We start from the raw sequence: 15,439 nt of genomic DNA on the forward strand, positions 1-15,439 counted from the left end.
TTAAAATGAAAGTCTCCAGGAGTCTCAGAATCCTTAGAAAGCTCAAATATATATTTCCAGGGTCGATTCTTAGACTCTTGTTCTGCAGCCTAGTTCAGTCTTATGTTTCATATTGTTCTGTTATTTGGATGTCAACTTTTCCCTCGTCTCTGAAGCCACTTTCACAACTTTATGATAAAGCAAGGACTCTTATTCAGGAAACTAACCGTTTTTCACTTAAACCCTTGCTTGATTTGAAATCTCTCTATTTTCTTTCTTGTTCTTCTTTCGTTTTTTTACAGTTCCACGGCCATCTTCCTGCTGTCCAATGTAATAATATATCTTTTGTTTCTGATCAATCGTCTTATCATCTCCGCACTTCCAATAATTTACTGGTTCTTCACACAGACTTCAACCCTCTGACAGCTTGCAACAGGATCTGGAACACGCTCCCAGAGTTCGTACGAAACTGCCACTCGTTTGGTATGTTCAAAAATTATGTTAGAGATTTTCTAGCTATTAAATATTTTGTTTGTTTGTTGTTTTTTGTTGTTTTTTTTTGTTTTTTTTTTTGTCTCTTTATTTTTTATTCCGGTTTCCCTTGGAGTTGATGTCTCTGGATTGAGTTGGATATTTAATTGAGTTGGTGAAATCATGTGCTACCCCCTGCCTAGCTTGTCATTTTTTGGAGATTATTAAGGTGGGCGACTCAATTTTGTTTTTTGGTTTTTGTTTATATTTTTTTGTTGTTGGTATTTTTTTCTCCCCTGTTCTTTCCCGGCCATGGAGCCTTATGGGGGAGATTGTCTTGAAGTAATTTTTTGTTTATGGATTTTAATGTTAAATAAAGAACTCAGAACTCAGAACTCAGCTAATATAACCAAGTTGAAGAAGAACATAAAACAAGACAAAGGCTGAAAGAGGAAGACCTCGCCAATCCTACTATTCCTCTATACAATACAGAATCCAGCATCCAGCTTCAGTCACGTCTTAAAGGAAATCTTTGTAAGTAGTTGCACCTTCATTTTGAATGGTTTCCTGAGGAATCTCAGAAGACGTGCAAGACACATGTTGGTTCCCTTAGAAGGAAGTTGAAGACAGGACTCTAATAAGGACACCTCGGTAAATTTATTAGCTAGTGACATTTTGGCCCAAAAATTTTTTAACTCTTTAGCGAGGAAGAATCTCTTTACCGTGATCTTGAATGGAGCACGATGCGTAGCTTCACGACCGTTACCTGGTATTATTTTCCAAACACACTAATAATAATTCTTCTAGTGGTATTTTCTTCTAGTGGTATTCTTCTAATATAATTCTTCTAGTGGTATTCTTCTAATAATAACCGACGCAGGAGTTGCCAAATTTCCTAGTCAATATCCCCATACCCTCTTATTCCACACCCGTGAAAATCATTATTTATAGAAAATTTGTAGGGTATTTGCAAATGAAGAAAATAGTATATTATTAAAAGATTTGTTAAAAAAATATGCTAATTTGGCAATCTTTTGTCTTTGCAGTATCAAAGCTTATTCTTTTTTGTAATCCAGAAATTGATACATTATTAATATTGTTATGGAAAAGAAGTTTTATATAAGTTAGAACTTTTTAAGTTAAAATAATATAAGTTAAAAACTTTGATATAAGTTTAGAACTGTTTTATAAGTTGCTTGCCCACAGTGAGTAACCGGAACACATGGATATAATATGGCCAAAGAGACTAGGCTTTTCTGTCTGACTGTCTGAACCACAGCAGAAATATATATAACGAACAGTAGCGAAAAATACAATGCTCTACATTGAAGATTTTTAGAACACATTAACTTAAGCCACTCTTCATGACTCCGCCCTAGCGCAAGCGCAATGACAAAAAGTTATGATCCGATTCGATGGAAAGTCAAGTAGAAAGCTGTGGTAGAAAGTAGAAAGCAAGATGAAAAGCTGTGGTAGCAACTAAACCTATTGCTCTGGTGGTTTAGGAACCTTTCCGAACTAGCGCGCTTTGATGTTATATCATTTTTGGAGAAACTTTTCGCAACTGTTCGTTATATATATATTTCTGTTGTGGTTTGGACTAACAGTAGCTTGTGTAAAACAGGTTGTGGTCCACCTGCAAAATAAGGCAACAATGGCTTTTATAGCAAAAGCTGAGAATTGTACTCAAGTCTCGCAAGAAAAACAAACATTTTACTTAATGTAGATGATGTAGTTTTAATTACTTAACTGCCTTGATAAGTAAACGATATGCTGGAAAACGAATCAGACAATCAGAGAGAGCTTACTGATTTTAATTGCCAGATATAAGAGCATACCAATTTTTGAGCTTACCACTTAGCTAATACAAAAGCTAATAATGTAAATGCCATTTATTGCCAGATTGGTTATTATTAACAGAAGATAATATAAACACTGATTTATGACCAGTTGTTATCTATACAAGCAAATTTTAACGCCGATTTATATACTACTACTACTAACAACTCAGTGCAGCACCAAACTACCTTGGCCAACCCAGCTGCACATGCTCCCCCTCCGTCCCAGTCTATTCGAAGCTTCCCCTCTTTACACACTCCCAAGAGGTTTCAATTTTCTTTAAACTCTTGCTGACGACCTCCTCTCACCCCATTAGAGGACTGTTTCTGTTTGGCTTTAGATAGTTAGTCAAAAAGGACGACCTTTGGCTATCTGTCATTTTTCATCCACAGAACGTGTCCTATCCATCTCAACCTTTCTCTCATTACAGCACCAGAGATAAATTTCTGAATTACTGAAGCGGTACAGCTGAGATGATTATGTTTTCTTACGCGTTGACCTAGCTTACGTAAGACTCTTGCCGCAAGATCGGAGGCGTGGGAAGCGTCACAACTTTACTCCTCGAGGCGGGCCAGTCTACTTCTATACTTTCTTAAGCTGTCCTACCACCTGGTCAGAGGTCTGCCCTCCTGAGCGATCAACCATACATTGCGGGGTCAAAGCCACGCGTAATCCAGTGTCCTACAGAAGAGTTTCTCGAACTATCTAAGGGTTTGCTGACCAATATGAGCTGAATATTTCACTTGGTGAGTTAAGTCAAGGAGTCTGTTATTACCCACAAAATCGTCCCATCTAAGCACTTCGATTCGATGAAGTTGTTTCATAAGAGGCGTCTATTATACACGAGACGGTGGACTAATTACACTCCTTAATCAAAAGTCCCTAACCTTCTTTTTCATCACTAGGAACAAAAAGACTTGAAGGAACCTTAAGAATGTAAGTGAGGTGAATCAAAAATAGTCGGAAGCTCTAAACAGTATAGCTTTCGACTAGTTTCAGTCAATGGGGACATTGTGACAGATGCACCGTTCCTGTTTCAAGAAATCCAGCAAAGGTTGTCCCAAACAGTAATTTCACCTCCTGTTTTTTATTGATCACCCCTCCTGAGGACAATATTTAGGACTTGAGTCTTATTTTGCGTTAGTTTTTTTTGTTTTTTTTTTTGCTTGCAAGGATAAAATAGCCAATTGACAACTATGAACCGTACTTTTGATATGCTGAGGAAATTGAGGCGTCTGCTATATAAACATAACGATTGCTCCAGCAGTCTGGCATGAAGCAGCATACAATTATAGGTCTCAATTTTTATTATCGACGGCGTTTACCTGAACTTCTGAAAATAATAAGTTCAAATTAAACTGTAATTAAAAAAACATAGGAAACTCATGGTAACCGGAATTATGGGCATCGCAGCCCCCACCGTATATGGCTGGCTCTCATACTTCTGCACATCATGGACGTAATTTACTATTGGGCGGGTTGGGGGGGTTGGAGAGATTCTGGCAACCAACCATCCCAGACATCATTTGAACCCCCAGACACCATTTAACCCCCCCCTCCTATCTGAAATTTAGTTTCTCCAAATATCTTGCCGAAAACTAAGAAAAGCCTGCATAATTCAAGCATCCACAGAAACGATTCTTTAGTATATCTTTACCTCCTTTGTTGCTATATGGTTCATTTTTCAGTTTCACTCTCCCTTCCACTTGATTTGGAAAATTGGCTCCAACTTTGCCCCCCCCCCTCAAATTTTGACGAAATTACTCCACTACCACACATAGGAGATATGAGGAATGGAGCTTCAGTCTTAGTTTAAACCTGTGGAAAAATCCCTTGAAAATCGAGAAATGATCGCCTGACGATCACCCCTCCTCCATAGCACCATATATTAATAAAACAAACAAACATTAATTGTAATCCCCAAGCCACGAGCGTGAAAGGGCAAGCGCGGACTCGACTCAGTCATACCAAACTGTTCAAAAACTATAAATTCAACCTAAGGAAGAATAAAGGGGAGCAAAAACAAACAAATTAAATCGAAGAGTCAAACTTGAACACAATGAAAACCTGAATGAGGTACTCATTAATTTTGATCCGAAGTTAAAAGCAACTTCTTTGCCCGTGATTTGAAAGCAAGAAAAAAAAAATTCACATACTCGGGATCGTAATTCCAAAAATGAGGACCGTAATGTCGAATAATAAAAGAAGCCCCAGAGATGCCAGCACCACTTAGCTTTAGCCAAGTCTTGGTTTTTCAAAATTTGTAACCGCGTTTACTTTGCGAATTAGATTAATTACAAACAATTTGCCATAGTAATACACAGACAAAATGCCAAGAGATTCTAAAAGCAAGGCATGTAGGTGTTTTGCCAACATTAACGCCACTTTCGACTCTTGTATCTTACCGATATATTTTTATCACGACGATTTTCATTATAATTAAAATAATTTTAGGACCAGAAGTTATGAGCTGATTCAAATACTTATATGAGAATTAAATGCCACCACTTCCTCAAGAACTGCTAGATTACGCAATGATCCCATTTTTAGGCTACAGATTTTAGCAAAAGGTGAAACTAAATTAAGAAGTCTTTTGAAGAAAAAAGGGAGAGGATACTATTGGTATTCCACAGGGCTTACTAATTCTTATTCCTCCTCATTATACATTTCAACAGCTTCAAATTCAGGTTTCACGCAGGAGCAATTTATTCAATTCCCAAAAAAGTCACTTGAATTTAATCTTTTGGTGAGTTCTCACTTCACAGAAATATTTTTTGTTTTTGTAAGACTTCAGTTTTTTCTTATTTTGGAAGTTGAAACTCTGATGGTAAGCATGTTATCCCTCTCTGTATGTAACAAATTCCCTATTGAATGCCTGATTTTTGACAAAATAACTACTGTTATTCATGCACATCCCTTTATTTGCATACTATTTATTACTATTTTCTTTCTTTATTTATTTTATCTCTTATTTTTATTCATTGAAGACGGCAAGAAGATTTGAACTAATTTATCAAGATTCGATTTTTGAATTTATAATAAATTTTTCGGAAGATTTCCTCATTTCTATTTATTTAAATCTAAATATAGATGAAAATACAAGGCGTTATCACTTACCTTCCCCAAATTCTTCCAGAAAAACCTCCGTTTCCTTTATTAAGTCAAAATCCCTGTTCATAAGAAAAAGTTTCCTAGTTTCCATCGTAACAATAAGAAGGATTTCCATGTCCGGGCTCCACTTTGAACAAATAATTCCTCCATCAACTGTTCCCACTATCTCTGCCTGAAAAAAAAAATAATAAGCTTCAGCCCATTTTAGGGAAACCATTCTAAAAAGTCGAAACTGAAGACCCTTAATGGCCAAAAATTTTCAAGTCTTTTTTATTAAATCTCTATCTATCTATCTATATATATAAAAATAAGTTGTCTGTCTGTGTGTCTGTCTGTCAGGTGACGTCATGTTTCTGTGTCGACTGACGTCATGAAGTTAGTTGTCGTCATTTTTGCTATGACGGTGACGTCATTAAAGATATTTAAGACATATATGTTCACGTAGAAATCTATTAATGTTTAAGTTTAAAATGACTGATGAACTTACAATGGCAAAAGCCGATGAAGATGCTCAAAGAGTCTATGCCAAAAAACTTGCTGCTGATAGAGAAAGTCAGAAAAGAAGGCGTGCCGAGGAATCACAATAACAGCAAGAAATCAGGCTTGCTGCTGATAGAGAAAGTAAGAGAAGAAAGCGTGCCGAGGAATCACAAGAACAGCAAGAAATCAGGCTTGCTGCTGACAGAGAAAGTAAGAAAAGAAAGCGTGCCGAGGCATCAGAGCAACCTGAAAGTTATCGCCTGGCATTCAGGTACAGCCCAGTGGATGATTATAGCTTGAGTAGATGTGTTCAAATCGGGACAATGTCTAAAATTTGTCCCTATTGCAAGGCCTTGAAATTCAATGGTGGAACAATGGGAATGTGTTGGGCCTCAGGAAAAGTTAAACTTCCTCTATTGGCTGCACCACCAGAGCCATTGAAGACTTTCCTTACTGGAACTACGTCAGAATCTAAGCGTTTTTTGTCAAAAATCAGAAAATACAACTCATGTTTCCAAATGACGTCGTTTGGAGCCCAAATCGAAAATCCAGTTCAATTTATGTCTACTTTCAAAGTAAAAGGGCAAATTTATCATAGAGCAGGGTCCCTTCTACCATTCTCAGGCGAGAATCATAAATTTTTACAATTGTACTTCATCAGTGATAGAAATTCTGAATTGAATGCACGTTGCGAAATTTCTCCCAACGTTGAAAGGACAATCGTTTCCCAATTGCAACATCTTTTCCACGAAAATAATAATTTAGTGCGTCTGTTCAAAACAGCCATCGATTTGATGCCTACTGATACGCATAAAATTGTTATTTCCGCTGACAAAACGCCTCCTGGCCAACATGTGCGTAGATACAATGCTCCAACTATCGACGAAGTGGCAATCGTTATGGTCGGTGATCAGTTTTTACCTCGAGATATTATTCTTCATAAGCGAAACGCTCAGTTGTTAAGAATTGCTGAAACTAATCGATGCTACGATGCCCTACAATATCCTATCATTTTTTGGGATGGAGCCGACGGCTATCACTTTAATATTAAATTGATGAATCCAGCCACTAACAAAGAAATGAATAAGAAATGCAGTGCAATGCATTATTATTCCTATAGACTAATGATTCGGCAGGATGAAGAAAATTATATTTTAAAATGCCGTGAATTGTTTCACCAATTTGTCGTTAATATGTATGCTAAAATTGAATCAGAACGTTTGCTATATATCAGCCTGAATCAGACCAAGCTCCGCTCTGAACAATACATTCATTTACGAGATGCAGTTATAAATGACGGTAATACCACAAACGTTGGAAGATTAACAATTTTACCTTCGTCATATGCTGGCAGTCCCCGTCATATGCATGAATATGCTCAAGATGCTATTGCGTATGTTCGTCTCTATGGTCGTCCAGATTTATTTATTACATTTACATGTAATCAATCTTGGGACGAGATACTGCAGCTTTTACTTCAAGGACAATCGGCGGTTCATAGGCATGACATTACGGCCCGTGTCTTCCGGCAAAAGTTGAAATCACTGATAAACTACTAAAACTTGAAGCGTTTGGGTCAGTGCGATGCTGGATGTACTCAGTGGAATGGCAAAAACGAGGTTTGCCACACGCACATATACTAATCTGACTACATAAAAAAATTACTTCGAACGAAATTGATGATGTGATTTCCGCTGAAATACCTGATAAAAATGTCGATAAGGGGTTACATGATATTATTGTAAAAAATATGATACATGGACCTTGCGGTGCACAGAACGAAAATTCACCATGCATGGCCAAAGAAAGGTGCACAAAGCAATATCCTCGACTTTTAGTATCAAACACAATTACTGGCAATGATGGTTACCCACAATATAGAAGAAGATCTACTGAAGATGGCGGTAAAACAGCAATAATAAAGAAGCGTAACGGTACCATCATCGAAGTAGATAACCAGTGGGTTGTTCCATATTCCCCAATATTATCAAAAACATTTAATGCACACATAAACGTTGAATACTGTAACTCCGTAAAGGCAATCAAATACATATGTAAATACGTCAACAAAGGCAGTGACATGGCAGTTTTTGGCTTGCAGCCCGAAATAAAGATTTCGACGAAATCGTACAATATCAGGCTGGAAGATACATAAGCAGTAATGAAGCTGTTTGGCGAATTCTTTCATTTCCGATACATGAACATAGTCCAGCTGTTGTTCACTTAGCGGTACATTTACAGAATGGTCAACGTGTTTATTTCACGGAAACCAACGTGCAACAAAGAGCCCTGAATCCACCGGATACAACATTAACAGCTTTTTTTTCGCTTTGCAAAAATGATTCTTTTGCAAAAAAAACTGCTGTATTAAAAAATACTGCTGTACTAAAAACTGCTGTACTAAAAATCAAGTATTTGAACGTCGAAAACAGGGTAAGTCAGTCGACGGCCAACCTACCATCTTCAAAGATACCACGATAGGAAGACTCTACACCGTTCACCCCAATCAACATGAATACTTCTTTCTACGCCTGCTTTTGGTGAATGTACCCGGTCCGACATCCTTTGAGTATTTGAGAACTGTAAACGGTACTATACAAGACACTTACCGTAGTGCATGCCAAGCTCTGAATTTATTGGAGAATGACCAACACTGGGATAACTGCATCAATGACGCGTGCGAAACGTCAACCCCAAGTCAAATTCGTGCATTGTTTGGCATCATTTTAACAACTTGCTCTCCATCAGCTCCTACAGAGTTATGGGAAAAATATAAGTCAAAAATGTCCGAAGATATACTCCATCGAAAACAGTTAGAGACGTCAGATATGACTTTTGATTTTACATCAGAAATTTATAACTACACGTTAGTTATTATAGAAGATTTGTGCAAACGTATGGCAAACAAACCTCTTCAGGATTTGGGAATGCCTTCACCTAACCGTATCGCTGCTGTTTCGACATGTGTAGAATTGGATCGTGAACAAAGTTACAGTACGAGTGATCTATTGTCGTATGTACAAAATAACATTTCCAAGTTAACGTCGGAACAAAAAGACATTTATGATACGATAATGCATTGTGTCGATAACAACGTTGGAGAAATTTTCTTTTTGGATGCGCCAGGAGGTACTGGTAAAACGTTTTTGATAAAACTGATTCTGGCATCAATTCGATCAAAAAATGATATAGCGTTGGCAATTGCGTCGTCCGGAATAGCCGCAACATTGCTGCCTGGTGGAAGAACTGCTCATTCCGCTTTGAAATTGCCTCTGAATTTGCATTCTACAGAAACTCCCACGTGCAATATTTCCAAATCATCTGGGATGGGTAAAGTATTGCAGCAATGCAAACTTATTATTTGGGATGAGTGCACAATGGCACACAAAAAATCGCTCGAGGCTCTGGATCAATGCTTGAAAGATTTGAGAGGGAAGTCGAAACCCTTTGGAAGCACATTAATATTGCTTGCGGGAGATTTCAGGCAAACATTACCTATAATACCTAGATCAACTCCTGCAGACGAAATGAATGCTTGCCTGAAAAATTCTAATTTATGGGCACACGCAAAAATATTAAAATTAACTACAAATATGCGTGTCCGATTGCAAAACGATGACTCTGGTCAAACATTTTCAGATCAATTGCTGGCAATTGGAAACGGAAAGCTCCCAGTAGACTCAATTTCAGGACGTATACAACTACCTGCTGATTTCTGTAATTTAGTGACGTCCAAAAATGAATTGATTGAAAAAGTATTTCCGAATATTCTAAAAAAATATAAAAATAATAAATGGCTAAGTGAAAGAGCGATTCTCGCACCCAAAAATATAGACGTCCACGAAATCAACAATATTGTTTTGACCAAGATTCGAGACCAGGCAGTCCTTTACAAGTCAGTCGACACAGTTTTGGAACCAAATGAAGCGGTTAATTATCCATCTGAATTTTTAAATTCCATAGATCTTTCAGGGTTTCCACCACACGTGCTACAACTAAAAATAGGCGTACCAATAATACTTTTAAGAAATATCAACCCACCAAAGCTTTGCAATGGCACGCGACTTGCCGTAAAAAAAAACAATGGAAAACCTAATAGAGGCCACAATCCTGACAGGGCCTTTTGAGGGTGAGGCTGTTCTTATTCCTCGCATTCCCATGATTCCAACGGATCTGCCTTTTCAATTTAAAAGATTGCAATTCCCAATTCGATTAGCATTTGCAATCACCATTAACAAAGCTCAAGGTCAATCATTAGAAAAATGTGGTATAGATCTTAATACTGATTGTTTTTCCCATGGACAATTGTACGTTGCATGTTCGAGGGTCGGTAAACCTGACAATCTATTTATATGCAGCGACAATTGGACAGCGAAGAATGTTGTATATTTGCAAGTTTTACGCAGTTAATTTGTATTGTATCTATCTATCTATCTATCTATATAAAAACGAGTTGTGTGTATGCATGTTTGTTTGTTTGTAAAAAGAGCGTTTGCATATGACGTCATTATTAGTACATACGGCTTTGTATGTGCACAGACAATGGGAAAGCCAAGAATGTTGTATATTCGCAATTTTTACGTAGTTTGAAACACATATATAAATCTATCTATATTCACAGGTGGGACACAGGGACACAACTACAATGGCGCGTAACTAATATGGCGCGTAACGACTTACGCGCGCGGGGGGCTTGGGGGGCGCGAAGCGCCCCACGAACTAGGTGTTGGGGTGGTGCGAAGCGCCACCCCAACAGCTAGTTAATAATAAAAGTTTCCTAGCGTCATTCATAACAAGAAGAAGGATTTCCATTCTTGGACCCCAAGTCGAACAAATAATTCATCTATCGGCTCTATAAACACAAAATATAATCAAAAATAAAACATAATAAATAATGTAATAAAATATATAATAACTATACAATATATCGAAACCCCTCGAAAACGGCATCAGATCAAAATGAAAAGTATACCATTGGAATCAGCATGTTCGAAAACCTTGCATAGAGAAATTACAGTCCCCCTGCTTGACCTAGAGGAAAATCTCTTTTTTGCATCGGTAGCACTGTGTCTCTTTTCTTTTTTTTCTTTTTTTTTGAGGCGTATCAGGTTTCCAGAAGATCATAGTGAGATGCTTAATGGATCATTCAAAAGCTATTTCTTATATCAACGTGCTTTTTATAAATTCTGCCATCTGCAAGTGTCATATGACACTAAAATAGCACTTTTTGTGCCATTTCTCAAGGGGTTGTGCTAACAGGCTATTAGAACATCGTAAACAGATTTTTTGTAGCTTATATAAAAGATATTGGCCATATCTTCGTTCTTCCTATAAATTCCACTATCTGCAAGTTCTATATGGCACTAAAAACGGCACTTTTAGTGCCATGTCTCAAGTGGGAAAGCTCATTTGACAGTTATTGATCATACCTGCGTGCTCTTTTTTTTCAATTCTATTTGTAAGTACGATACGGCACTGAAAACAACACTTTTGGCGCCATTTCTTAAGTGGAAAATACTGGAAGAATAAATCGGTATCATTGTGATAATTATGGTCCAAAACCCTTAACTGGAGGTTTGCAAGAACACCTCCGGTATGTTCCTCCTCCAGGCCCCCTTGACAAGCTGCGCAATTAAAGTCCTACAAACGCCAATATATTAAAATAGATTATTAGAGGTGTGGTTCTGTAAGTATAGCGCTGGACTTCAAATTGGATTATTAACGTTCGATTCCTGCTCGGATTTCTTTTTTCAATCACGGTTTGTCCCTTCTTATGATTACTTTTCAGATAATCCACTATTTTTGCAAATGTGATGCACTCAGTTTTTTAAAGAATATCCCAGGAAGGCTCATTTTCAAGCTATGACTCATATCTACATGCTTTTTATCAATTTTTCATTCCATAAGTGCCATATAGCACTAAAAACGGCACTTTTGCCCCCTTAGTTTTTTGCTCCTGCCTAGGTTTTGAAAAACACCTTTTTGTGGTCATTTTATTGGAAAAGGCGCTTTAAAAAGTTGAAAAAATGGGGGAAACAACCAAAAGTGCATTTTATGGGAATGTGCTATCAGGACAAATATATAAAAAGTGATTGGGTGTAAAAATAAGCTTCTAAATGAGCCTTGAAAAAGCTTTCTTTTGTTACACTAGCCTTCTAGTTTCTGCTAGTGAGTAGGCGGTTTATAAAGCCCTGTCTTCATTACGGCTTTTTCAGGCGAAGTCGGCCGAGTAAAAACAGCTTTTTGTTCATCGAAAAACAAACATTCCTGAAAAACATGCATTGTCTTGTAAAGCATGAATAACAAACTTTTTGTTATAAACTGAAAGTTTTTCGTAGCTTTCATCACCCCTAAATCGGTGATGATTAGAAATTATATCAAAAATTAAGCTTTCAACTGAAACTAAGAAGCGGCATTAAAACTTAAAACGAACATAAATTATCCCGTGTAAATAAAAAAGATCATTGCGGCGTCGTTTCTACATTAAATTTTAATCAAAACCAGCAAAGATTAATTTAAAAAAAAGGCTTTTCCGAGGGAAGTAAAGAGCGAAGTTGAAACTTAAAACGGACAAAATTATTACTTCACAGCCTATCTAATATATATCAATAGGACTAGTACAAATAAAACAACTAATTATGTTTCCCTATGTTTCTAGGGTTTTAAGATAATGACCACCCCTCGATGAGAGGGATGTTGTTTCAATTGGCTATGAGGGAATGACGAGTGAATAAAAAAAATAACATTATTAGCAAAAGTATTATAGAATCAAAGTCATAATCGCTTACATCGCTTTGACGGCTAATCGCTCGATTCATTTGCTGTGTCTGAGACCAACTTATTTACCCTCTTCGTGCAATTAATGTAAAATCAACTTGGTAGACAGTGCTTCAGTGCTTCCACTTTTTTTTTCTGAAAATCAGTAGCGACTCCAAAAAAGTCGGAAGATTATCAGGAGGTTTTTTTTAAGTCGGGGAAAAAATCAGCAGGTATTAAACAGCTGTTTTGTCTCACATACCAGCTGTATTGGTGGTAAAAATGTCAGTAATAGAGACACAACAAAGTAGAATCGAAAATATGCTTCAGAGTCTGAAGTCCGGTCTTCACCTCCCGGAACTTCCATAATCTGGGTTTCCAGACTATTCTTTGACGTCTTCTTCTTCTTGCATCTGGAGTATGAACCGGTCCGAGAGTATATCAAAATAATCCAGAAAAAAGGGTCTTTTGAGCTTCCGGATTTTTGGAATTTTTGAGTATCGCAGAAGTAATAAAAAAATAAGAAAAATCTCGGAAAATCTGGGAACCCAGATTCTGGAAGGAAAGACTCATCATTACTCCAAAATCAGCTATCAATGTAATATGACGAGACAAAGCAAAAGTCGACGAAAAAGAGCAAGATTGTTAAAGTTTTAAGTATTCTAAAACAAAATGAATCTCCGATCATTTTCCCATATATTCTCGGTTCAGTTTTAATCGGGGAAGGAATAACCGGGCTCAAGTGTTTGATTCCTATTCTATTAGGTTTGGTGAAAATGAGTTATCTCTTCTTGGTTCTAAATTAGCGAAAAATTCGTGGAGCTTATTTGATAATAACAAGGATTTTTCTTGTTTATTTGAGTCGTTTTATGGAACCATAAAAGAGGCTATTCTTAACATTTGTAAAGTACCACCTTCTAATCGCAGGTCTAAAAGGATTATTCCTCTAAACCCATGGATGACATCCGGACTTCTCAAAAGCTGGAGAAGGAAAAATAATCTCTGGAGGTATTATAAATGCGCTACACTTTCAACGAGTGCTATTCGTCTTTGTCAATTCAAGATTTACCGGAATATATATAATTCCTTGTGTAGGAAAGCCAAATCTCTCTATTATCTAAATAATTTTGCTGCGTGTAATAAGGATATTCGTAAAACTTGGAAGGTAATAAATTCTGTGCTTTAACCTGGTTCTCAATATAGCTCTTTACCTATGAGTCTGGTCATTGGTGATGAGACTGTAGAGGGTGAGCTTAATGTCCAAGAAGCATTTACTTCATCTTTCGCTAGTATTGGTAATAATATCGCTTCCACAGCTACTTTACCTCGGTCTAAGTCGGACTTTAGATCTTACCTCGGGCCGTCTTGTGTTAAGTCTATGTTTCTAGAGCCAGTAACAGAAATTGAAATTACTAAAATTGTTAATGGCTTGAAAGACTCATCTTCATCTGGGCCAGATTCTATTCCTACTAAGGTAGTTAAATCTATTCTTCCTTCAATAGTTGTGCCTCTTACAAAACTTGTTAATCTTTCATTTAAATATGGGGGTTTCCCAGATCCTCTCAAGCGTGCTCGGATTATTGTTCTGTATAAAGGTGGACCAAGAAATGATCCAGCAAATTATCGACCAATTTCAATTTTATCAGTATTTAGTAAAATCTTCGAAAAGGCTATGCTTTCTCGTCTGCTTAAATTTCTAAAATCTAAAGAGTTTCTTCATGATTTTCAATTTGGTTTCCGAATGAAGCACTCCACTGAGCATGCCTGTATGAGCCTTTTGAATTTTATACATTCTGAATTGGATTCGGGATTAATTCCGGCTGCTATATTCCTGGATATTCGCAAGGCATTCGATTCCTTAACCCATGAAATTCTTCTATCGAAGATGTCTCATTTTGGCATTAGGGGTAATGTATTTTCTTGGTTTCAATCTTATTTGAATGATAGGTTAATTTCTTTCAATCCACAATTTAATTTCTGTCAATCACAAGTGAATTTTGGCGTCCCTCAGGGATCAGTTTTAGGGCCAGTGCTATTTTTGATTTATATAAATGATCTTTTTTACGCAGTAAAAAAGCAGAAACCTATTCATTGCTGTAGACTCTGTCATCCTAAACCTTCCCTTGCCCATAGTGCCAGCTATAGTTCACCATCTTCTGATGTCCTTGTTTGTTTTGCTGATGATAGCACGCTCGGTACTTCGGGGAACTGTGAATCCGAGCTTCGATTAAACTTGGAATACTTGTTTGAGAGAGTAATTTCATGGCTTGATGCTAATTTTCTTACCCTAAATTATTCAAAATCCAATTTTTTGATATTTTCGCATGTTTCTCAGATTTATCCCAAGTTATCAGAAATTCATCAGCCAAATGGGATAATTCACAGATCTAAAGATCGATATGTTCGTTTTTTGGGCATTCTTGTTGATGAAAATTTGTCTTTCAAGCGTCACATTGATTTGATTAAAATGAAGATATGCAGGAGTCTCGGTATTTTAAGGAAACTCAAACATATTTTCCCTGGATCAATTTTGGAAATCCTTTTTCACTCCTTGATCCGATCTTACGTTTCCTACTGTCCAATAGTATGGATGTCAACCTTTCCTTCACTGTTAAAACCACTTTCTAAGGTTTATAATAAAGCTAGAAACCTCATTAAGGAAACTAACCGTTCAAGAGTTATCCCATTACTTGATCTCGAGTCACTGTATATTCTTTCGTGTGCATGTTTTACTTTTTCTCAGCTTCATGGTGACCTCCCCCGTCCCCTAAGTGTTCAGCCATCTTTCACCTCTGATCAGAAT

General features: G+C 37.0%; 1 protein-coding gene across 3 annotated transcripts in view; it reads right to left on the minus strand.

Annotated features, from left to right (window-relative positions):
• LOC136036935 (elongator complex protein 1-like) overlaps positions 1-15,439 on the minus strand; it is a 182,043-nt gene that overhangs the window by 116,706 nt on the left and 49,898 nt on the right. For all 3 annotated transcript variants that reach the window (XM_065719323.1, XM_065719322.1, XM_065719324.1), the window contains one exon: positions 5,407-5,572. In XM_065719323.1, the coding sequence (XP_065575395.1) occupies positions 5,407-5,572 (166 nt within the window). The remainder of the gene's footprint in view (positions 1-5,406; positions 5,573-15,439) is intronic.

Source organism: Artemia franciscana, chromosome 16, assembly GCF_032884065.1.
Source record: "Artemia franciscana chromosome 16, ASM3288406v1, whole genome shotgun sequence".
In the NCBI taxonomy this organism is placed as follows: domain Eukaryota; kingdom Metazoa; phylum Arthropoda; class Branchiopoda; order Anostraca; family Artemiidae; genus Artemia; species Artemia franciscana.